General features: G+C 42.2%; 1 protein-coding gene across 1 annotated transcript; it reads right to left on the reverse strand.

Moving 5' to 3' along the window:
• Positions 1–313: 313 nt before the first annotated feature.
• sertad2b (SERTA domain containing 2b) lies at positions 314–18,278 on the reverse strand. The gene is made up of 2 exons (XM_083922671.1): positions 18,178–18,278; positions 314–5,280 (listed from the first exon to the last, which is right to left on the reverse strand). Exon 2 carries the CDS (start codon positions 5,274–5,276, stop codon positions 4,002–4,004), a length of 1,275 nt encoding a protein of 424 aa, XP_083778797.1. The 5' UTR covers positions 5,277–5,280; positions 18,178–18,278; the 3' UTR covers positions 314–4,001.
• Positions 18,279–19,343: the final 1,065 nt, after the last annotated feature.

Consider the following 19,343-nt stretch of genomic DNA (forward strand, 5'->3'; position numbering starts at 1 on the left):
CAGCAGCTCCAGAAAAATCTAGAAGTGGACCTTGAGTTAATTATCTATGTCGGCATCATTTGTAAAAAGCACTAACTGGTCAGTTCATTCTATAAATATGAAGGTCACTGTGCTTATGTGCATGCATTACATGTAAAAAGAAAACAAGAATGTACACAAGACCATACAATTAAGTAAGGAGACACAACATACATTGCTCTTTTTACAGTTTATTGTATATATATATATTTATACATATATATACATATATATATATATATATATAAAACTACAAAAGTAAGACTGTTTCAAATTCATAGACAGCTGTCCATTTATCTCATATACTATACACACACATATATACATATATATATATATATATGTAAACGTGTGTGTGTGTGTATACAACATACATATATATATTTATTATCTACAGTCCACATTTGGATCCCAATACAGTGGTCAGCTGATAGTTTCTCTCTGTGTGTTTGTGTTCTATTGCATAGAAAAAGGCACAGCTCTGAGGTCTGTGTAAAATACAGCCTTCGTAGAGGAAATCAGCCTCGACTGCGGTCAGTCTCCTCGCCGCATGCTTGGACAGCGCTAAAACAGATTCAGTAACAAACACTGATCGATAAAGTCTCAGGAGCTCGAATGTTGTTCATACTATGTACATTACTTTTGGCATTGAAGCGTCTATGACAGGCTTTGGAGTCTTGACATCTGAAGGTTGGAGACGGGTTTTTGAGTATTGCTGCATGAACTGTTTGCCTTCAACTGTAAAACGATGAACGAAAATAGTACAAAAGATGTAAAAAGGTGTGGCCGCGGCCCCACAAAAAAATCAATAACAGAGCAACAAAACATAAACGAGATAATACAACTACCTATGTGTATAAAAAATGGCTTCCACCCATAATTCCACGCTCAGATACATTCCTATCTGAATTACATTCCTACCACACATTCTGTACACACATTTACAATCCAAATGTTCACTTCACATCAAAAATAAATATATTTACACAGAAAAGAAAAACAACATGAATAAATAACTTCATTGAAAAGAAAAAAACAAGCACTCCAAAATTCAAATATAGTGAAAGAAACGAGACACAGTCGTCTACAAACAGTATTAGTTGGTGCTGCTATCTGCTCAGCTCACACTCACATGCAGTTCATTTACATACTAGCTGAGGTCAAATGCACGCTGGGAAACTAATGATCTTCCACTGGAACAAGTTTTAACACCACCCGACTTCACTGCTGTTGGCTAGCACAGTAAGATGAGTCAGACTGGATTCCAGATAACACATTCTGTCCCATTAACAACCGCCGCGTCCCACCAGCTGGGACTTCTGCAAGAATACCATTAACATACCATTTTACACCATAGCAAGGCTGTGTTGGCAGACACACAAGTGTTTGAGAGTTTCTTGTGTTGTTTGTTACTTAATTAGCTTTAAAGGAAAAACCCACCATGATAGTGATGTGTGTTGTCTGTGGTGTCTTTTTATTTATTTTTTTACTTTGAATAGCTAGACAATGCCCAGAAGTTACAGACAGTGTTACAGTGCTGCACTCATCATTTGCTTTTATATAACTACTATGAAATGATTATGGTGCCGTTTATAGTGATGAACTCAGATCCGTATCATCAAACTCAGTCCCTGTTAGTTCTACGGAGCGTTTTAGTTTCTTTTAGCTCTTCTTTTTGTTTTCTGGCCCCGACTCTGCTTTCATCTACATGCTCTACGTTCTCCTACAGCAGTCAGTGGAGCCCAAACAGTCCGTTAGAGACAGAGCTACACATGAATGCTAATGTGCAGTAGCTTACATATTTGCTTAAAAGAACTTATAGGGCAAAAATAGGTCATATGTTGTTTTGAGCTTGTTCTGTTGTCCACAAGAAGCAAATCGCAGTGAGGAGGAGGAGGAATTCAATTTTATCCAAAGTTGCCTCGAGACAATTACGACACTTCACTTCAGCAAGTCCTGAAATGCATTGTGACTGGTGAAAGTATCCCAGGGTGGAGTTTTCCTTTAATGTTAAAATCGCATTGCATTGTTTGGCTACAGATTCTGATTTCTGCAGACTCACTGCTTCTGCCTTTCTGAATATCACAGGAAGAAAAGGAATTTTACAACTTCTTGCTTGGTTGTAGAAACTGTTGAAAACACCCCATGCATCTGCACCTTGAAAAGGATTCTATCTTGTAGTCCTGTTATTAGTATAACTCCTCTATAAAGGGATAGATGGTTTGTATGTGATGTTTATTGCCTGTGTTTACTACTGGCTTCATCTACCTATCAAGTATCCTCGTGACAACATGTTGATGTAGATGTACATGGCATATAAAAGGCTCCACTGTGGACATAGCATTTGACTAATAAACTGATAAATATTACTATTGTATTTCAAACTGTGTGTGTGGTCTGCTGGGAAAAGAAAACACGTCGACCTTAGGAATCCTCACGCGTCCTTCTTCGGTGGAAATCCACACTCAAATATTCACAAGCCAGATTTAGCCCTCCTGTATGTGTTTCAAATGGGAGTTTTGGATTCAACAGCACAATGCACAGAAGTGAGCTGAACCCCCAGATTTGGCAAAAAGGGCTCATATTCTAAACGCGAGTAAACATACTCTGCAATACGATGTGTGTAATACTGTATGCTGTGCTGTAATTTGTCACTCATGTTGCTAATTTTAGTCAAAAATAAGACATTTCAACTAGTATATTCAATTTTCTTTGTGTGATTCTGAGAAGTTTTGCGCAATCTTAAGTGGTATACAGCCAATTTGAATGTGTCTGGAGCCTGAACTCTCTGCTTAGGTTGGACTTTTCAGACCATCTACACTGGGAAGCAAGAGTTGGTGGCGGTGGTGGTGGCGCAGCCGCCGCTTCCAATGTAAACACATCAAGCTTTCCTGTGGGTGTAACTCATTTGAATCGTGCTGTAACTGAGGCATGATAACTAGACTGTAGTTTGAGCTCATGTAAAATAGCATCCAGCACAGTTACATGTGCCTGCCAATAAGGAAGGGAAAGAAAAAACAAGTCCTGAACTGAACTCATATACATGATGTGTACAAGAATTTCCTCCTACCAAAAGAGATTAATAAGCAACCAGGCGATGAGTTTCAGAGCTATTCCAAAAGCGTGATTATATAGCCAAGCTAATATGTAATGTAGCACACTGGTAAAACAATGTATTCCTCGTAAAACCTTTTTATGCTTGCTTCACAAATAAAACATAGCATCTGTAATAAGATAAAGATTAAATAATTATTATTTGATCATAAGAAATTATCTTACTTAATTATAGTTTTAACACAATAGAATAAATTAAAAAAGACCATTGAGGAGTATTCTCTCTCGACTGTTAAAGTGAAAAGAACTAGAAAAAAAGACAAATACTGTAAAAACAGGAATTGAAGAAGTGGTCATTTTGAAAGGCACTCGTCTGCTAAAAGCCATGGATTCAGTGTGTTTGTGTGTTTGTTTGTCTTGTCTCTGTGTGTTCACTTGTATAACTACACCTGTGAGGAGTAAACATCCTCACAAAGATATAATGATTGCAAAAATCCTCCAGAATGAGGACAATTTGCCGGTCCTCACTTTTTCTATTTACAGTTACTTTTTAGGGTTAAGGCTTAGGTTCAGGTTAAAGATTAAAACTAGGATTAGGTTTAAATCAGGATCAGGGAATGATGGAATTAATCGAGGTCCTCACAAGTATAGAAATATAAACTTATGTGTGTCTTTGTTTCCCGGTTATTTCATTTCCATATTTGGAAAGGCGAGCACAGTGCATGCACAGTGTTGTGTAGTAGTAGTTGTCATAGTAGTACTAATTGACATCACTATCGATGTTTACAATTACCGACCTTTGAAGAGAGTTTTTTTTTTAAAAAACATAAAAACGGCGACCAGGAAAACCCCAAATCGATCCCAAATGTTCATTCCAGTCTGTTGTCCATAAACTGTCTTTGTGTTTCTGAGGCGGAGGTGTCCGTGAGTCACGAGCCCACCAACACCTCCATGATGTGGTCCAGTTCTGTCAGATCAATTTTGAAAGGCTGATTGGCTGAAACCTGGGGGGAGGGGCCACTGTACGGCGATGCCAGCGATTTGAGGAGGTCGTCCGCTGTCACCACCGGCGACAGTTTGGTGAGGCCACCACCTGTCGTCACGCCCACAGCCCCCGTTGTCGTACAGGGGTCAAAGTCATACATGGACGTGTCAATGTCGGCAAACAGGACATCGTCAAGTGCCAAGTCTGAGAGAAACCCCGAGGGTGAGGAAGAGGAAGAAGAGGAGGAAATGTCTACTAGGCCAACAGGCGGCAGTGCGGGCAGACTGTCCATCGGCCGGAGTTCGGCACAGCGGGCTTCTGCTAGCAAGACGCCAGCTGCTTCTGGTTTAGCACCCATGGTCCTGCTGTCTCTGGGTGGGCCTGTGGGTGCTGGGGAGAGGGGTGCTAAGAGGGAGGGCTGGGTGAGTGGCATGGGAGCTGGGGAGGTAGTCACGGTTACAGTATTAGCTGCTGCTGTCCTTGTTATGGCTGTGGGAGGACCCAACTCCATGTCACTCAGAGTGGAGGGGAAACCGTCATTGGACGAGGCAGGCACAGGGACCCTGGGGGACACCTGGCTCAGAAGTGCCGAAGGTAACGGAGGAGGCTGCGCCGGGGGAGGCGACAGAGGAGGAGTGGGTGGAGATGGAGCACAAAAGGCTGAATCTCCGCCATCCTCCTCCAGTAAAGAGGCTGGAGTGAGGCAGGCTTCTAGGGGGGCCGGGCATGCCTCCAAACGGTTGGGGCAGGCCTGGGATGCCTGGCAATTGGGAGGCACCATTGGGTGGGGTGAAGGCGGTGGAACGATCACCGGCATCAACAGCGCAGAAGGCTGGGATACCTGTGCTGTCGCTGACAAAACACCAAAGGAGGGTGGTGCCTCGCGAAAACCCTCATCCATGGGGTCGTCGGGTGGCGGCGAAGGTGGCAAGAGCAGCTGCCGCAGGGAGCCTTCCTGCTTCAGTTCATCCTGGATGCGTCGCAGCATGTTGTTGATGAGCACGCGGCGCTCTAGGCTGGGCTCACCAAGCGGCCGCTGGCTGTACAGCTTCATCAGGGAGATGTTGAAAATGGTCTGCCGCTGCAGGGTGTACGACACCTTGGACAGGCCCTCTGGAACGAAGCCTAGTCCCCCTCCCGCCACCGGCGCCTCCAGCGTTTTGCCTTCCAGCCCCTCTTCATCCTCGTCCAGCTTCCGCTTCGCACCTTTACCGAACATATATCTGGAAAACACAAAACCAGAGACACAGGGAAAAGGAGTTAAATTTGTCGCTCGATTTAGACATCAGTAACAAGCATGTCATCTGGTTGCAACTGATTATTCCTAGACAGTTACTTTCTTCAGAAATCATTTTGTTTGTAAAATGTAAGAGATACAAGTAAAAAATGTCCCTCACAATTTACCAGAGCTGAGCAAATACTTGTCATCTTTGCATGAAAACAGACAAATAATAGATTATCAGAGTAACTGCCATTCGATTTCCTGTTGATCGACCAATCAATTAATGAACTCCTCATTTAAGATCTCAGCTCATCCAACATGAATAAAGCAGTCCTGGCTTGGTCCTTTCAGTAACAATTACATCACCATAATGGAAGCACCCTGCTTGGGCCATAGGGATTAAATGTACCCCCTCTAAGTATATCAGAGAAATACCTCAGAGCAGTTGCTGTTTGCTCATGGAGGAATTGTTGGGTCTCTGTAAATCATAAATAAACCAGAGTGCGGTCTGAACCTATACTGTATTAGAAGATAACTGTTGATATGTTTTGACACTATAAATAAAATAAAATTGGTGAAGATTTTGTGAACATTCAAATCTAAGCCTCATAAATAACATTGTCATGACGTATGTAATAAATTCAGTTCACTTCTGTGACTAAAAACTGTTCTCCCTGCCTGGTTTGCTATTGGAGAGTCTCTAAATCGCTGAAATTTTACATAATCTTTTGGTACCATTTAAAAAAAATCTGAAATTGCAAAGTTAGCAAGTAAAGAAATTGTCATTGGGGTTTTTGTGTTGATCCAAATAGCACTGCTAGATCTCAGCATTAGATTAACATCTCAGCGGAATGAAACACTGACATATTCGCCAGTGAAGTTTTCAGACTGAAACCCAGCAGTTTAACTGTGGTGATTCAAAAAGCTGCTTAAATGCAACAAGCTACATGGGATTTTAAAAAACATATATTGAAACCAAGAGCAGCTGCAAAGACAGCCACACCGCTGCATACTGTAACACACACACACACACACACACACACACACACAGTTATGTAATAGCAGCGTTCCCTGCTGTACCACAGGATCATAGGCCAGATTTGAAGCCCGACCCCCTCCGCCATCCCTTCTCCTGCTATATTAGAATAGCACATTGACTTACTTATACCACTTTGAGAGGCGTGTTGGACCTTTTTATGAGGAAGCTAAAGAAAAACAGAAAAACAGAAAGAGAGAAATAAAGAAAGAAGGAAAGAAAGAAACAGGAATCGTTGCAGTGTGTTTGACTCTAATCCAGGCTGACAGGCTCATGCAGCCAGTTGCTGTCTACACAGTACACACACACACACACATTGAGCATGCGTCTCTTCTCTCTCTCTCTCTCTCTCTCTCTCTCTCTCTCTCTCTCTCTCTCTCTCGCTTGCACACACAACCACACACACAGGAAGTGTGAGCTGCAGGCCCAGTCACCACGACCGGTTGGTTGCCATGACAAACAGAGTCAGCTGGGAATTCACCCACAGAGATGACAAAGAATGGGATGGGGGAGAGGGGGAGGAGGGCGGGGGTGTGCCGAGGGGCAGGAAGGAAGAGGAGGAAGACGAGGAAGCAGAGGAGTAGGTGAGACATTGGTCTGGAAAAGGTGGGAAGGGAATGAGCAACTTTCTTTCCTCCATCTATTAAAACGAATGCTGAGGAGCCTTTCAGCCGTAGCAACTCTTCATTACTCAAGACTTTGCAATTGGCTCATAAATGATGCAGATGGGTTGGTTCACTGGCTCCTCATATTTATATTTTACAGATATTAGTAGGTGTAAAAAAAAATATCTGACTATTTTATTTCTTTGCCTTGGACACACCAAAAGTACCTCAACATTTCCCTGTGTTAGCGAGCTAGCTATGATGGCAATGTTAATGAGAGTTTGTCATCTTCCATGGAAATGGTGTCAAACCAGATGTTGACTTGGGCTTGAACTGTCGAGTGATATGACTATTTACAAAATGGGAATGTCTTTAAAGTATCACACTAAACTGAATTGTTTTTTAGTTGACGAGGTGCTTGTAGTCGTACTTTTAATAGATCCAGGCTAGCTGTTCCCCCTGCTCATCACAGATCCATATATGAGAGTAGTATTGACCTTCATCATACTCTCAGCAAGAAAGCAAACAAGCCTATCCTCCAAAATGTTGAATTATTCCTTTAACTATCCATCCATCGGGCTCATTAAGCAAAACAAGAGCCGTTTAGCTTTTATTAGGCACTTAAACTGATTAGACAGTATTAGAGAATAACCAATCCAATCAGACCCCGATACCTGGGCTGAGCGCATCGGCCGATACCAGGTACCGATCCGACCCTACTGTTGAATGAATCAAAAGTGTTACAATTACACAAGTGTAAAGTGTTTACCTTGCCATGTGAGTGAAGCATCAGGCTCAACATAAACATTTAGCCTTGTTAAAAAAAGGTCACAAATGAACACAGATATAAATGTACCTAATATTATTTATTAACAAATAACAAAGTGTACATTAGCAGCAAAAAGAAATGTATAACACTTCCATGTAAAGTGCACTGCAAACAAGATATTCTTATTCTAACCGGTGTTGCAAACATAGAATTGAAGTGACTAGATCACTGTAACTGTATTGCTGTGTATGATATTAATAAAAGAGAAATGACTGGATCAGAATGTTGGATCGGCCTCATTCATCAGATGTCCGATGCAGCTCATTAGTCAATATCGGAGCAGATATCCGATCCGGTATCAGTTCGGTGCATCTCTAGTTAGCATTACAGAGACAGCCATTCTGGCTCAACAAACAAAACAATGAGCAGGGTCTAAAAAACTCAAACTCCATTAAAGGTATAATATTCAGTATTATGCTAAAAACAATGTATCAACTAATGCAAAAGTAATTCCTTTCAATCATCACTTATGACCCACTTTAAGTGTGTGGTGGTGTCAGTGTCTGCAGTGACCCTGCTGTCTGCCAGGATTTTCTGCTTTCTTCTTATTTTGCTGTTCTGGGCGTCAGCAACAAGCCTTGTGGGCCTCATGTGGGTGCGTAACCCCCAGCCAGTAACAGCACACAGGGTGAGCAGCCCGTTCTCATTCCCAACCCTTAAGCGACTCATAATGCACAATACACCAAAGCAGTGGTATTTGATGACGCACGGGTAGGGCTGTGTGATATGATGATATGTATCGTATGTCGATATAAAATGTTTGTCGTTTCATATTTTGCTCTATCTCTTCCAGTGTCATGAATCGTGTACTTTACAGGCTGAGGGGTGTGAAGTTGAAGTGAGCCGAAGCGTGAATCTGAAAGGAGTCACTCCGTGCATTATTAGTGTGACCATAGACTGAGTTTCTCTCTTTATTAAATCGCCAGAAAACAACTGTAACACACACACAGAACAGTCTACACACACCAGATGCACGACACACACGCGCCAACACAGGCTGCAGTGTTTCAGTGGAAAAGGAGCGGCTAATTACGGCTGTGCCGTCAGTCCGACAGTCCGACACAGCCCACTGAAAGTGAAAGAGAAACTACTGTCAAAGAAAGATACAAACAAAACACGTTTATGTTATAACAACAAATACTTTTAATAAGATGCTCGTATGAGTAATCTGAAACAGACTGACAGCGGGCAGCACCAGACTCAGGAGCTCTATTCAAAATAATAAAAAGCCCATTGTACTGGGAAAACCTGACCTAAATTAAGCAAAAATACAATTATAGAATTATATATATATATATATATATATTGAAAAAAAATGTACTATATCGTGATATCGTTATTGGGATAAGAAATGACCTATATGGTATATGGTAGGTAATGAGATTTTGGTCATATTGCCCAGCCCTACGAACAGGTCATTACTACAAAGTGCATTGCTGTGTGTTTTTATGTGCTTCAGTGTTTCCTTCTGGTCTGCTCCAAAAGCTGTGCTACATAGTGCTGCTTCGTTCTGTCTGTGCGTCAACACACAAACACACAGAGTAAACTTTGCATTCACTCATATTCCGACAATGCAGCACCTTCCAGCTGTGACGAGGTGTGTGCGTGCGCTTACTTACAATCCGCAAATTTTATTTCATTCCTCTAATTCACCGCGCAACCGTACCATGGCTGGGTATGGCACACTTCCCGTCCCTGGCCCGGTTAAGAGAAGAGGGCTTCGGATCTTTTGGAGCAGTTCAGTGCAGGCCGGGCCTGGCCAGCAGTGGAGGAGGAAGGGGGGACAATCGGATCAACCTGGCCAAATGTGAGTGCGCCCTTAAAGACCGTATAGGTGTGTATTTCGAGCCTATGTGTGTAATTGGGGAAAACAATAGTGTAAGATGGTGGATAAATAAAGTACTTAGATGTTCGTGAGGCATATCTATCTGCTACTTGAGTTTCTGCATTGCAGCTGCTTATGGAGATTCTAGTAAAATGGCGAATCAGAGTGTCAGAGAGACAGAGAAACAGAGTCAAAGAGAGAGCAACAGAGTTTCAAAGCAGTTTGCGGGTGTGTGATTGAGAGCTGAAGCAGCTGCGCATGTCTGACTCACTGACTCATGGCAGGGTGTTTAGACACACACACACACGTACACACGCACACACACAGTGTAGGGCTGACATACCAGAGGTGCCCCACCCCTTACATTCCACTCCATTATCCTCCTCTTCCCTTTCCTTCTCCTCCACCTCTTCTCTTCTCTTCCTCAGTCACTCTTTTACCTTTTTTCCATCTATCTTTTTCATCCTGCCTCCACTCTTTACCTCACACCTCCCCTTCTCCTTCCACTGACTGTCAAAGTTCACAGGCCCAGAACCATCCCACACCCCGTGTCAACCATGTCTACATATGAACACAACAGAAGAAAAACAGATCATAAATGAGTGGAGCAGATAAAGCACAGTGGTGGAGGAGTACTGCACTCCAAAATAGAGCCACGGTCTTCATTCAAGGTCACTGTGACTTAACGTGCCATTTTTAACTGTCTTAAACTACCTTTTCCAAAAGGTTTTCCATGAGGTAAATATAGCTCAAGGGGTCTTAAACCCTTCTAAGCAGCAGCTATGACTAAAAATCAACCTACTGTTGTGAAGGTCAAATGTTATTGGAAAGAGGCCCACAACAGTTCTTTTTTCAATAGTCGTTACCCTTTAAATTGGACAGAAAGTTGTGAAATATGATGAGTATAGTGCTAGTACCAGTTCTATGCACTTCTTTGAAATCCAATGGAAATGTTGTATTGGAATAACTTCAGGTTCAGTGCCAGTGCAATTACAAAAGAAGTGTGTAATCACTCATATCCATCATATCAGAGACTGAAAATGCCAACAGGACATGGTTTACTTTAATAAAAGTCCAACATCTACCTAATATTTTATCAATATATGTAATCAATAAAACATGAACTGTGTTTGCAGTCTTCTCTTTTTGTTCTCACCCTATAAACCACAATTGTGCTACGGATATCAAACAAATCAAAATCAATGCATAAATGGTTGTTTCCAGCAGAGCGACCTGATCTATGGAAGGAACTTTGGGTAAGAACATTTCTCAAGATATACTGATTTTGCCTGCAGCCCAAAATATCACCAGATGCCCTGATACAAAACCTTGGACCAACATAGAATGGGCCAAACATTTTCCCATCTTACTCTGAAATACGATGATTAAGATGAACTGTAACTGAAGAGGACACAATACAAGCAAAAAGCCACAGAATCAGAAATTGCATCTTAAAAGAAGCAAGAAGAACTTGCGGCTACACTCTTTTACATAAGACAAAATTGATGTTGCGTTCGTGGGAAGTGGGCAGTGGTGGTCAATGAATAACATAAAGCAAAGAAAAATAGACCATTAAGAACAAGCGGTTAGTTTTAATGTACATGTATACATATACAAAGGTATAAATCTAATTACAAAATGATGGTGTAAAACATAAAAACACAAATGTTTTGTACATTTAGAGGGAACGTCGTGTGTGTGTGCAAGCATGAGAGTGTGCGTTAGCCTGCCAACTGTGCCTGCAAACACACTTCAGACATGTGGGCCGAGCATATTATTCCAGGAGCTGGCTGTGTTGAGTATGAGTGTGTGTGTTGTGCGGTAGTGCAGTGCTAGTGGATGGACTCTGCAGTGATATTATGATCCTGTAACCGGATACGCTGGTTTCCATGCCTGAGCTGCACATCCACCCCTCCCCCTCGCCTCCACATCGGGCTATTTCAGGTTCTCTAGATGCACAAAGTAAGGACACACTCTACACACTATACGCTGTTGCAGGTGGATGAATGTAGCACTGTGCTGTATGACGTATTAATCTCAGCATTCACATGTGCATGAAGGCATACAGTGGCACAGTTGCGTTTGTAGTCATGACTGTGCTGCCACTGTTCCTCCTCTCAATGCATCTAGCTTTGCACAGTGTCCAACTCACTCCTGTGTGTGTGTGTGTGTGTGTGTGTGTGTGTGTGTGTCTCACGCACACACAATGTAGAACTAGTAAACACATTCCAGACCAAACCCAGAGGAAGAGAGTGCGTTGTAGTGCTCGCCTGACCAGACCCACTACGCTCAATAGCAGCTGCGCTTCCACACACAACTTAAGATACAGTTACACCATCATGATAGCTACTACTACTACTGGTGTTTGTTGTTACTACTGCAGCTCTGTCTGCTAATATAGTCGTTATGTTTTTATGACATTTTTGAACACTTTGACAAATGCATTAAAGGACTACAACTAGACCAACAATTGCTGATGAGGCGTCGATGGTGAGTCTTTAAGACCTAAAGACTCACCATTGACGCCTCATCAGCAATTGTTCCAATCAAATTCTCAACTCCACTTGAGGCTGGACTATATGGGCAAAATCCTCTTCTCACGATAAAGGTAATTTCATATCTTGGTAATGATATATATCGATATAATATGTCATCTAGCAATTCAGTGAATAAATACTCTATATGAAATAACCAAAAGGTAAAGGCTATTTCTGTAGATTCCTGTGTGGATTAAATAACAAATGACTAGTTTCTAAAGTTTTAAAGAACTTTTCAAATAGATCTGTTAGTATGTGGTTGTAATTGTCAATTAAGATGACGTAAATTATTTCCTAACGATTCCATTCCATTGAAGATGGCAAATTTTCATATTTGATTATGGCCCAGCCCTAGTATGACTATTCATACAAAGTACAGGGTTTTTACACCGTTTCCCATTGTCAAATTCAAGCACCTTTCAACCATTTTCAAGGTCCATTTTCAAGCTTTGCCAGCACCTCACAGCTGTGGTAAATTACCGTAATTTCCGGACTATAAAGCGTACCTGACTATAAGCCTCACCAGCTAAATTTAGGGGAAAATACAGATTGCTCCATATAAAAGCCGCACCCGACTATAAACCGCAGGCGTTTTGATGTGTAATTACCGTAGTATATAGGGGTTCCTGCTACCACGGAGGGGATTGTCGGGACAGAGATGACTGTTTGGGAACGCAAAGCGTCCCATTTATTAACAATAAATCTTTCAATCATTCAATCAAACTTTCACATCTTTGACATGGCGAACAGCATTCGTGCAGAGTACAAATAATACAACGGTGCAAAGTAATACAAAGTGCTCGCCTGTAACACGGCAGTAAAAGTGCAGTCCCGCGGCCGTTTACGTTATCAAAATAACCAACCAGGTACGTGCAGCAGCTCTATTTCCTTCTTTGACAGCCAGATCGATTGCCTTTAACTTAAAAGCAGCATCATATGCACTTCTCTGTTTGTTTTCCATGTTGAGGGTGTTTGCATGAACACTTCCTTCGCGCAAACTGTCGCTGACGCTCTCCTTCTCTTTGTTTTGCTCTCGTTACCTGGCGCCAGATGTCTGCCTCGGTCTCGCGCATCCTCGGTAGTGTGCGCCCCTGGTTACCGTAAGCCGTAGAAAAGCCGCACCGTTGTATAAGCCTCAGGGACCAGAACGAGGGAAAAAAGTAGCGGCTTATAGTCCGGAAATTACGGTACATATTTCTACAAATACATACATATTGAAAATGATTATTTCACCTTTTTTATCACGTTGAGATGGAATTATGCTAAAAAAAACAACTGCAACTGTCTTTCGTAATACCAGAAGGATAAGAAATTAAATTTCTATTCTATAGCTCTCTGTTGTGAAAGAAATGCACATACAATTTCAAGCATTTTCAAACCTTGAAAACACAACATCAAAATTCAAACATTTTCAAGCATTTCAAGCACCTGTACAAACCCTGAGAGTATGACCTAAAGTTTTGTATGTAGTGCGTTCACACAGCACCATATGTGGATTTGTGAATGTGATTTTCTGAGCATGAGATGGGAGTTTGCGGGACTTCCTCAACTGCCCACAATACATTGTGTGTCTTCAGACTACGCAATGGCATTTTGAGTCAGGGTAAAAGCTGTTAATATGTCACTTTATTACGTTTTTAGATTGCAAATATGTGGTCAGTTGATCAAAATAACACCTGTTTGGAAATTTGCTGCAATGTTTTCGGAGATGTGAGTCGCCGGCTGGGTCAGACCGCCCATCAGTCATGAGATGCAGTCACATGACTGTACCAAAGCCACATGTCACATGGCAGTGTGAACAGTCTGCTGGTAACGGCACACTTAAGCATTCATTCAGTAGGCAGTATGCAGAACATACATATTTAGTATGTGGTATGTGTACGTTAGTACGCGACTTTCAACACAACCAAAGTGTGTCTTTTCTCAACCAGACTGTGACGACTCAGATGACATTATTAAAGTGTTCAAAACGTATCATTAAACAGATCAAGGTTCAGTTAACACGTGGTTTAGATGCTGAAATGCTGATAGGTTTGGTGATGATGAATAAAGGTAAATGAAATACTGAAGGTCACGATGTTTGATTTTATTTCAAGGCTGCCAGTGTAATTTTGCAGCCAGCTTTAAATGTAACAACATTATTATGAATATTAGCTATATTATGACCTACTAGTACTAGTGTTAGCTACAGTAAGTTGTCAAATACCCTAAGAATGAGCTGAAACATTGTATAAATTGTCTGGCTTACCGGATGTGTGATGCTGGGATAAAGCCTAACATCCGACGTTTGGCGTGTAAGAGACATTCTCCTCCCCTTCCTCTAGAAGCCCTCATCCCTGAATGATAAACCAGTGTAGCGAGACCAGACTCCAGCAATGACACAAAGCTAGGGAAATAAAAAAAAGCTAGAGAGCTTTTCGAAACTACCGTATACTTGACCTCAAAAAGGATTGCTAATCTTGAAAATACTATTATTTTGACATTGCTAAAAAATCTGTGTTTCTGTGGAACAACAGGAAGGAAGGACAGCTGCTAGAGGCCAGCACGAACCAAAATAAATAAGCCAATCTTGTGTGTGCAACAAAGCTGTGTGTGTGTGTGTGTGTGTGTGTGTGTGTGTGTGTGTGTGTGTGTGTGTGTGTGTGTGTGTGTGTGTGTGTGTGTGTGTGTGTGTGTGTGTGTGTGTGTGTGTCTGTGTGTGTGTCTGTGTGTGTGCGCGTGTTCCCTAGCAGTGATCATAAAATGCTCACATGACAGAGGTCAGCTGGGTATCAAACAGGGAATTCACTACGATCTCTTACGTAATGACAGACCTGGTTACAAAACACTACAGCTCCTACTGCACAACACGCAGCATCCCCTTGATAAAGAGACACTGGTGTGAGCGCTGGCATGGTCAGCAACCGTTGCAAAGAAGATGAGACAGAGACGGGGTCCGCATCTGAGGATTTCCATGTGTGACCAATCAATGCATTCACATTCATTTTTGAGAGCAATCCTCCTTTTATTTAAATGACTTTATGGATTTTATTTAAAGTATTTAAAGTGCAAGTTAAGGTATCTAAAGTTAGGTGATTCATCACACACTCACACACAGAAAGAGTCACTGACTAGTAAACCCTGTTTCCCTGACTCATATTGAAACCAAGCTCAATTGCCCGCTCATTTGGCGCTTAGCTTTTTGGCGGTCTAGTGATCTCTTGTTTTCAGAATTGGGCTGGAGAAAAAATTAGAAACACCTCTCAGTGTAAAGCAATCCAATTCAACAACGCCACAAACTACAGCAACCAAAGTGACCATAAATTATATAAACATTCAGCTGGGATTCATAACGAGGCTTTTATGTAGCGAGGTGTACCTAATAAACTGAGTACACACAGTATGTGCAATCAAGAGCCAAACTCCTGCACGGCCAGTACGTCAAACTAAGTCAGTCACAACAGAGAACCTTGACAGGTGCTGAAATGCCCGATTCCTTGAAACTTACTGTACTGTGTTAGATAAAGAGACAATCTACTGTTTCACAAAAAAAGTTAAAATCATACCTTGCTTTTACAGAACTGCACAGTAAATCACAATGTCACATACACGCAAAAGAATGTGTGTGTGCATCTCAAATTTCAGGTCATTAGTGTATTCACACACACACACACACACACACACACACACACACACACACACACACACACACACACACACACTTAAGTCTATAAATAAAAGGCAGAAGAAGAGAGCAGATTTAGGTCAGCAGACGTGTCTACATGCCGTTGAGCGCTCCACTCTTTCCACCAAGCCTCTTCGGGGGGGGAAACACAGCTTGACACTTCCAGTGACAAAGCCAACAGAAGCTATAGAAATGTACAGAGTCAATCTGTATGGTCACTGGGTGTGTGGTAGTGTCCACCTTATTACTGCAGTATCTGCCTTATTACTGCAGCATGCACTGTATCACAGCAGTACCGGGCGTATTACCATGGTGCACACCTTGTTACAGCAGCACCAGCCCCAGTGCTGCAAGTGTCATCATTTTTACCGCAGGCAGCACGCTTACTACTTAAGCATAATCCTTGTGAATGCAGTGCGAGCCTTGTTACTGCATTTGAAGCTCTACTGCTGCACCGTGAGCCTTATTTCTATTACGAGTTATGTGCTTTATTATTTATTCAGCTACTGAAGGTATGCGATAAATACAATAGAGCACACCCACCCCTTGTGTAACAGAACTTGCTTATTAATGTAAATTCAAGCCTCGGAGATCGACAACAAAAGCTGCAGCTGTCACTTCAGGATGTCTAATACATTTTCATGTCATGTGTGGTAAAGAGGATTTTGTTAAAGGGCCTTCAAATCGCAAACATTTCCCCCCAGCTCAGTATTGGCGTATTGAGTTTGAAATAAGAGTAGCGAGCTGGTGGGAATGTAGGGGATTTGGAGGGAATACTGGGCGCTTAAGACAAAATCAGCGAGTGCATCTTAAAAATAAAGCCCTGCTATGTTTCCCCAGTTTGTTTAATGAGCTTTAGTACTAAAGAGGGGAAGCCGATCAGAATTTAACCATTGTCATAGTCTCTTACTGGAAATATTTCAGTCAATGAAGGTGTGAAATTTAAAATCAACATGTTTTTATTTTTGATGTACTCTGTCTGGACCCTACCTGTAGTCTTGGGACTTCCTGAGGGGTACCGCACTCAGCCAAAAACTGGGCTTTCCTCTCCCCATTGTGGTTATCTGCTCAGACACAGTATGACGGTTGTATAACTCTGCATCACATCTGGCTACTCCTCAGATGGCATTCAGCTCTGATTTAGAACGGCCCCGTGGTCTGATGCGAGGTCATGTTGAGGGTATATCATCCAGGCAAAGTCAGAACCTCTGAGTCGACCTATGTGCAGCCTGCGGGCCACCGCACAGGAGTGACAAAGTGAAGAAAAGCGCACTGCTGTGTTGTGGTTAAGGTTGTCAATACTTTGATACTTTTCAATAGCACGTGGTTCAAAGCGATACCATATCCACATTTGATGGTACCTAAAGTATCTAAGCTCTAAAAAATGCAGATCTACAATCAGATTTTCAACCCAAGACAGCACAGATGAAACAACAGGGCAGAAAAGCCGCTGTGTGTTGGTGCGTGCTTATTTTTCAGAACCAGCACCGCGTGTAGGTTCATTTGAAAGAAAAGAGAAATAAAACATCCCAGTTTGTGTGCCATGGACTTTTCTCTTTCTTTTTGTCGTGGTATCAGGTATTAAAATCCTGGTATGGTGACAACCTTATTTGGGCAGCGTGTTATGAAACAGAGGCCGCTCCACTCACCACTACAGACTGAGACAGTCCCAAACACTAGAGACTAAATCACTTCCACTTCCACTTCCACTGCCAAAACACATTTCAAAAACCTGCTTCACACAAGTGTCAACGGACTGGATGTAGCTTCTCATATGTGCTCTTGCAGATTGATTTTTGTGAAAACATAGGTCCACATTCCCTATATGTTCTGATGATAACATGCTACAATATGTAGACTTAGCAAAGTCATTCTATTTGGGCCCCTAATACATTTTCAATGAATGTCGTTTCGAGAGTGTTTATACAAATGTAGGTCATTCTCTGTTATCTGGTTATTACTTTTTTTTTTTAAAATAGAATAGCTTAAGTGAAATTATGAATGTAACTAACGCCATCCATTGGCCTACAACCGTATATGCCGGTGGGTGAGTGTATTTGGGGGCAACACTCAATGTATTTAGTGTAAAAAAAAAGTTTACCAGGCAGACTTTCCCCCGTTGTTACAACCCGTAAAGCGGCGGCCCCTGCCTCGGCTCTGTAAACTGGGACGAGTCCTCGGCAGTTAAAGGAAGCCGGTTAATGAAAGTGTACGCGTGTATCCACATAGTATCCATTTAATACCAAAACTTTTTTTTCCAAGCAGAGACCCCGTTACCCACAGCGCCGCCGATACACCTCCGCCGTGTCTATTATTCATACGAAATACGTCCTGCCCTGTCGTAACGCATTTCCTCGGCGTGTTTTCACTTTGCTCTTTGAAAAATAGAAACGGCGTCTTACCCCGTCCAGGTCCGCCGGAGTTTGGAAGAGAAACATGGAGGGTATTTAAACAGTCCCGTCGGCTACGGAAGAACAGGCCGTCCTCGCTCCCCGAGACTCTGTCACACAATGGCGCTGATAGGAGGAGAAAAGTGCCTCCGCTCACGGCTCGCAGGGACGCCGCCGCCTTCACGGGCCGTCGGACATACTTGCGAGGGAAGCTGCACGTGCGCTAATGTCCCACAATCGGTGCCATTTAAAGCAAAAAAACGTAAGAAGGTATTACTTAATCATGTGTGGCACCCAGTTGCAGACAGGGAGAGACGGTTTTCGATGCATCGCAGGTTTGATACATCAAAAGAAATGTCAACCTCCACCTGACACAGACGTTATTAATAGCCTGTGTAAAACAGCAAATGTATGGATGTTGCCCTTATCAAGTCCAAATGTGGAAGATCTAAGGAGCTAAAAAGATGTGACATTTTAGTGGACGGATAGCAATATGCTGTGACTTAGATGCATTTCACTGTGTATCTTTTAAGAAATAAAACATTCATTTTCAGCGTGGTAAACTTTAGGATGGTACAATTGCTTGTGCAGAAGCCTCCCTATAAAATAGTTCTCCTTAATACTTAGATATATTTACTGTAGTTTATTATGGACACAATCTGCAGATGTAAATCAGTTTTGTTCATTTAAATTCCTTAGATAAACTAAGCCTATATGTATATATGTATGTAGGCTAAGTGTGTGATTCTACACATCAACTATATTCTACTCCCGACCCGAGGTCATTCTTAATGTAACAACCGCATTATTACAGGATCCGTTCGGTTACGGTAGGTAAGTTAACGAGGAGCACGTGAAGGCGACAGGAGAAGCTGAGACCGAGCAGCTGCCCCGAGAAGTGGCGTCGACAACTCTGCTCCGCCCACACACACACACACACACACACACACACACACACGCACACACACGCTTGCACGCACTCACTCACTCACGCACACACACTAACATTGTATTTCTCTTTCTCTCTCCCTCAGTATAAAATATGTAATTATTATACATTAACAACATTTTGAAACTGCAAGTGGAAGCCATGTTCATGTTGCAACCCTATTTAGATGCATGACCTACAAGTAGCCTACTTTTATAATAGTCATATGCTTTTCAATTTCTGCTGGTGT

This window comes from Echiichthys vipera, assembly GCF_963691815.1.
Source record: "Echiichthys vipera genome assembly, chromosome: 11".
Classification (NCBI taxonomy): domain Eukaryota; kingdom Metazoa; phylum Chordata; class Actinopteri; order Perciformes; family Trachinidae; genus Echiichthys; species Echiichthys vipera.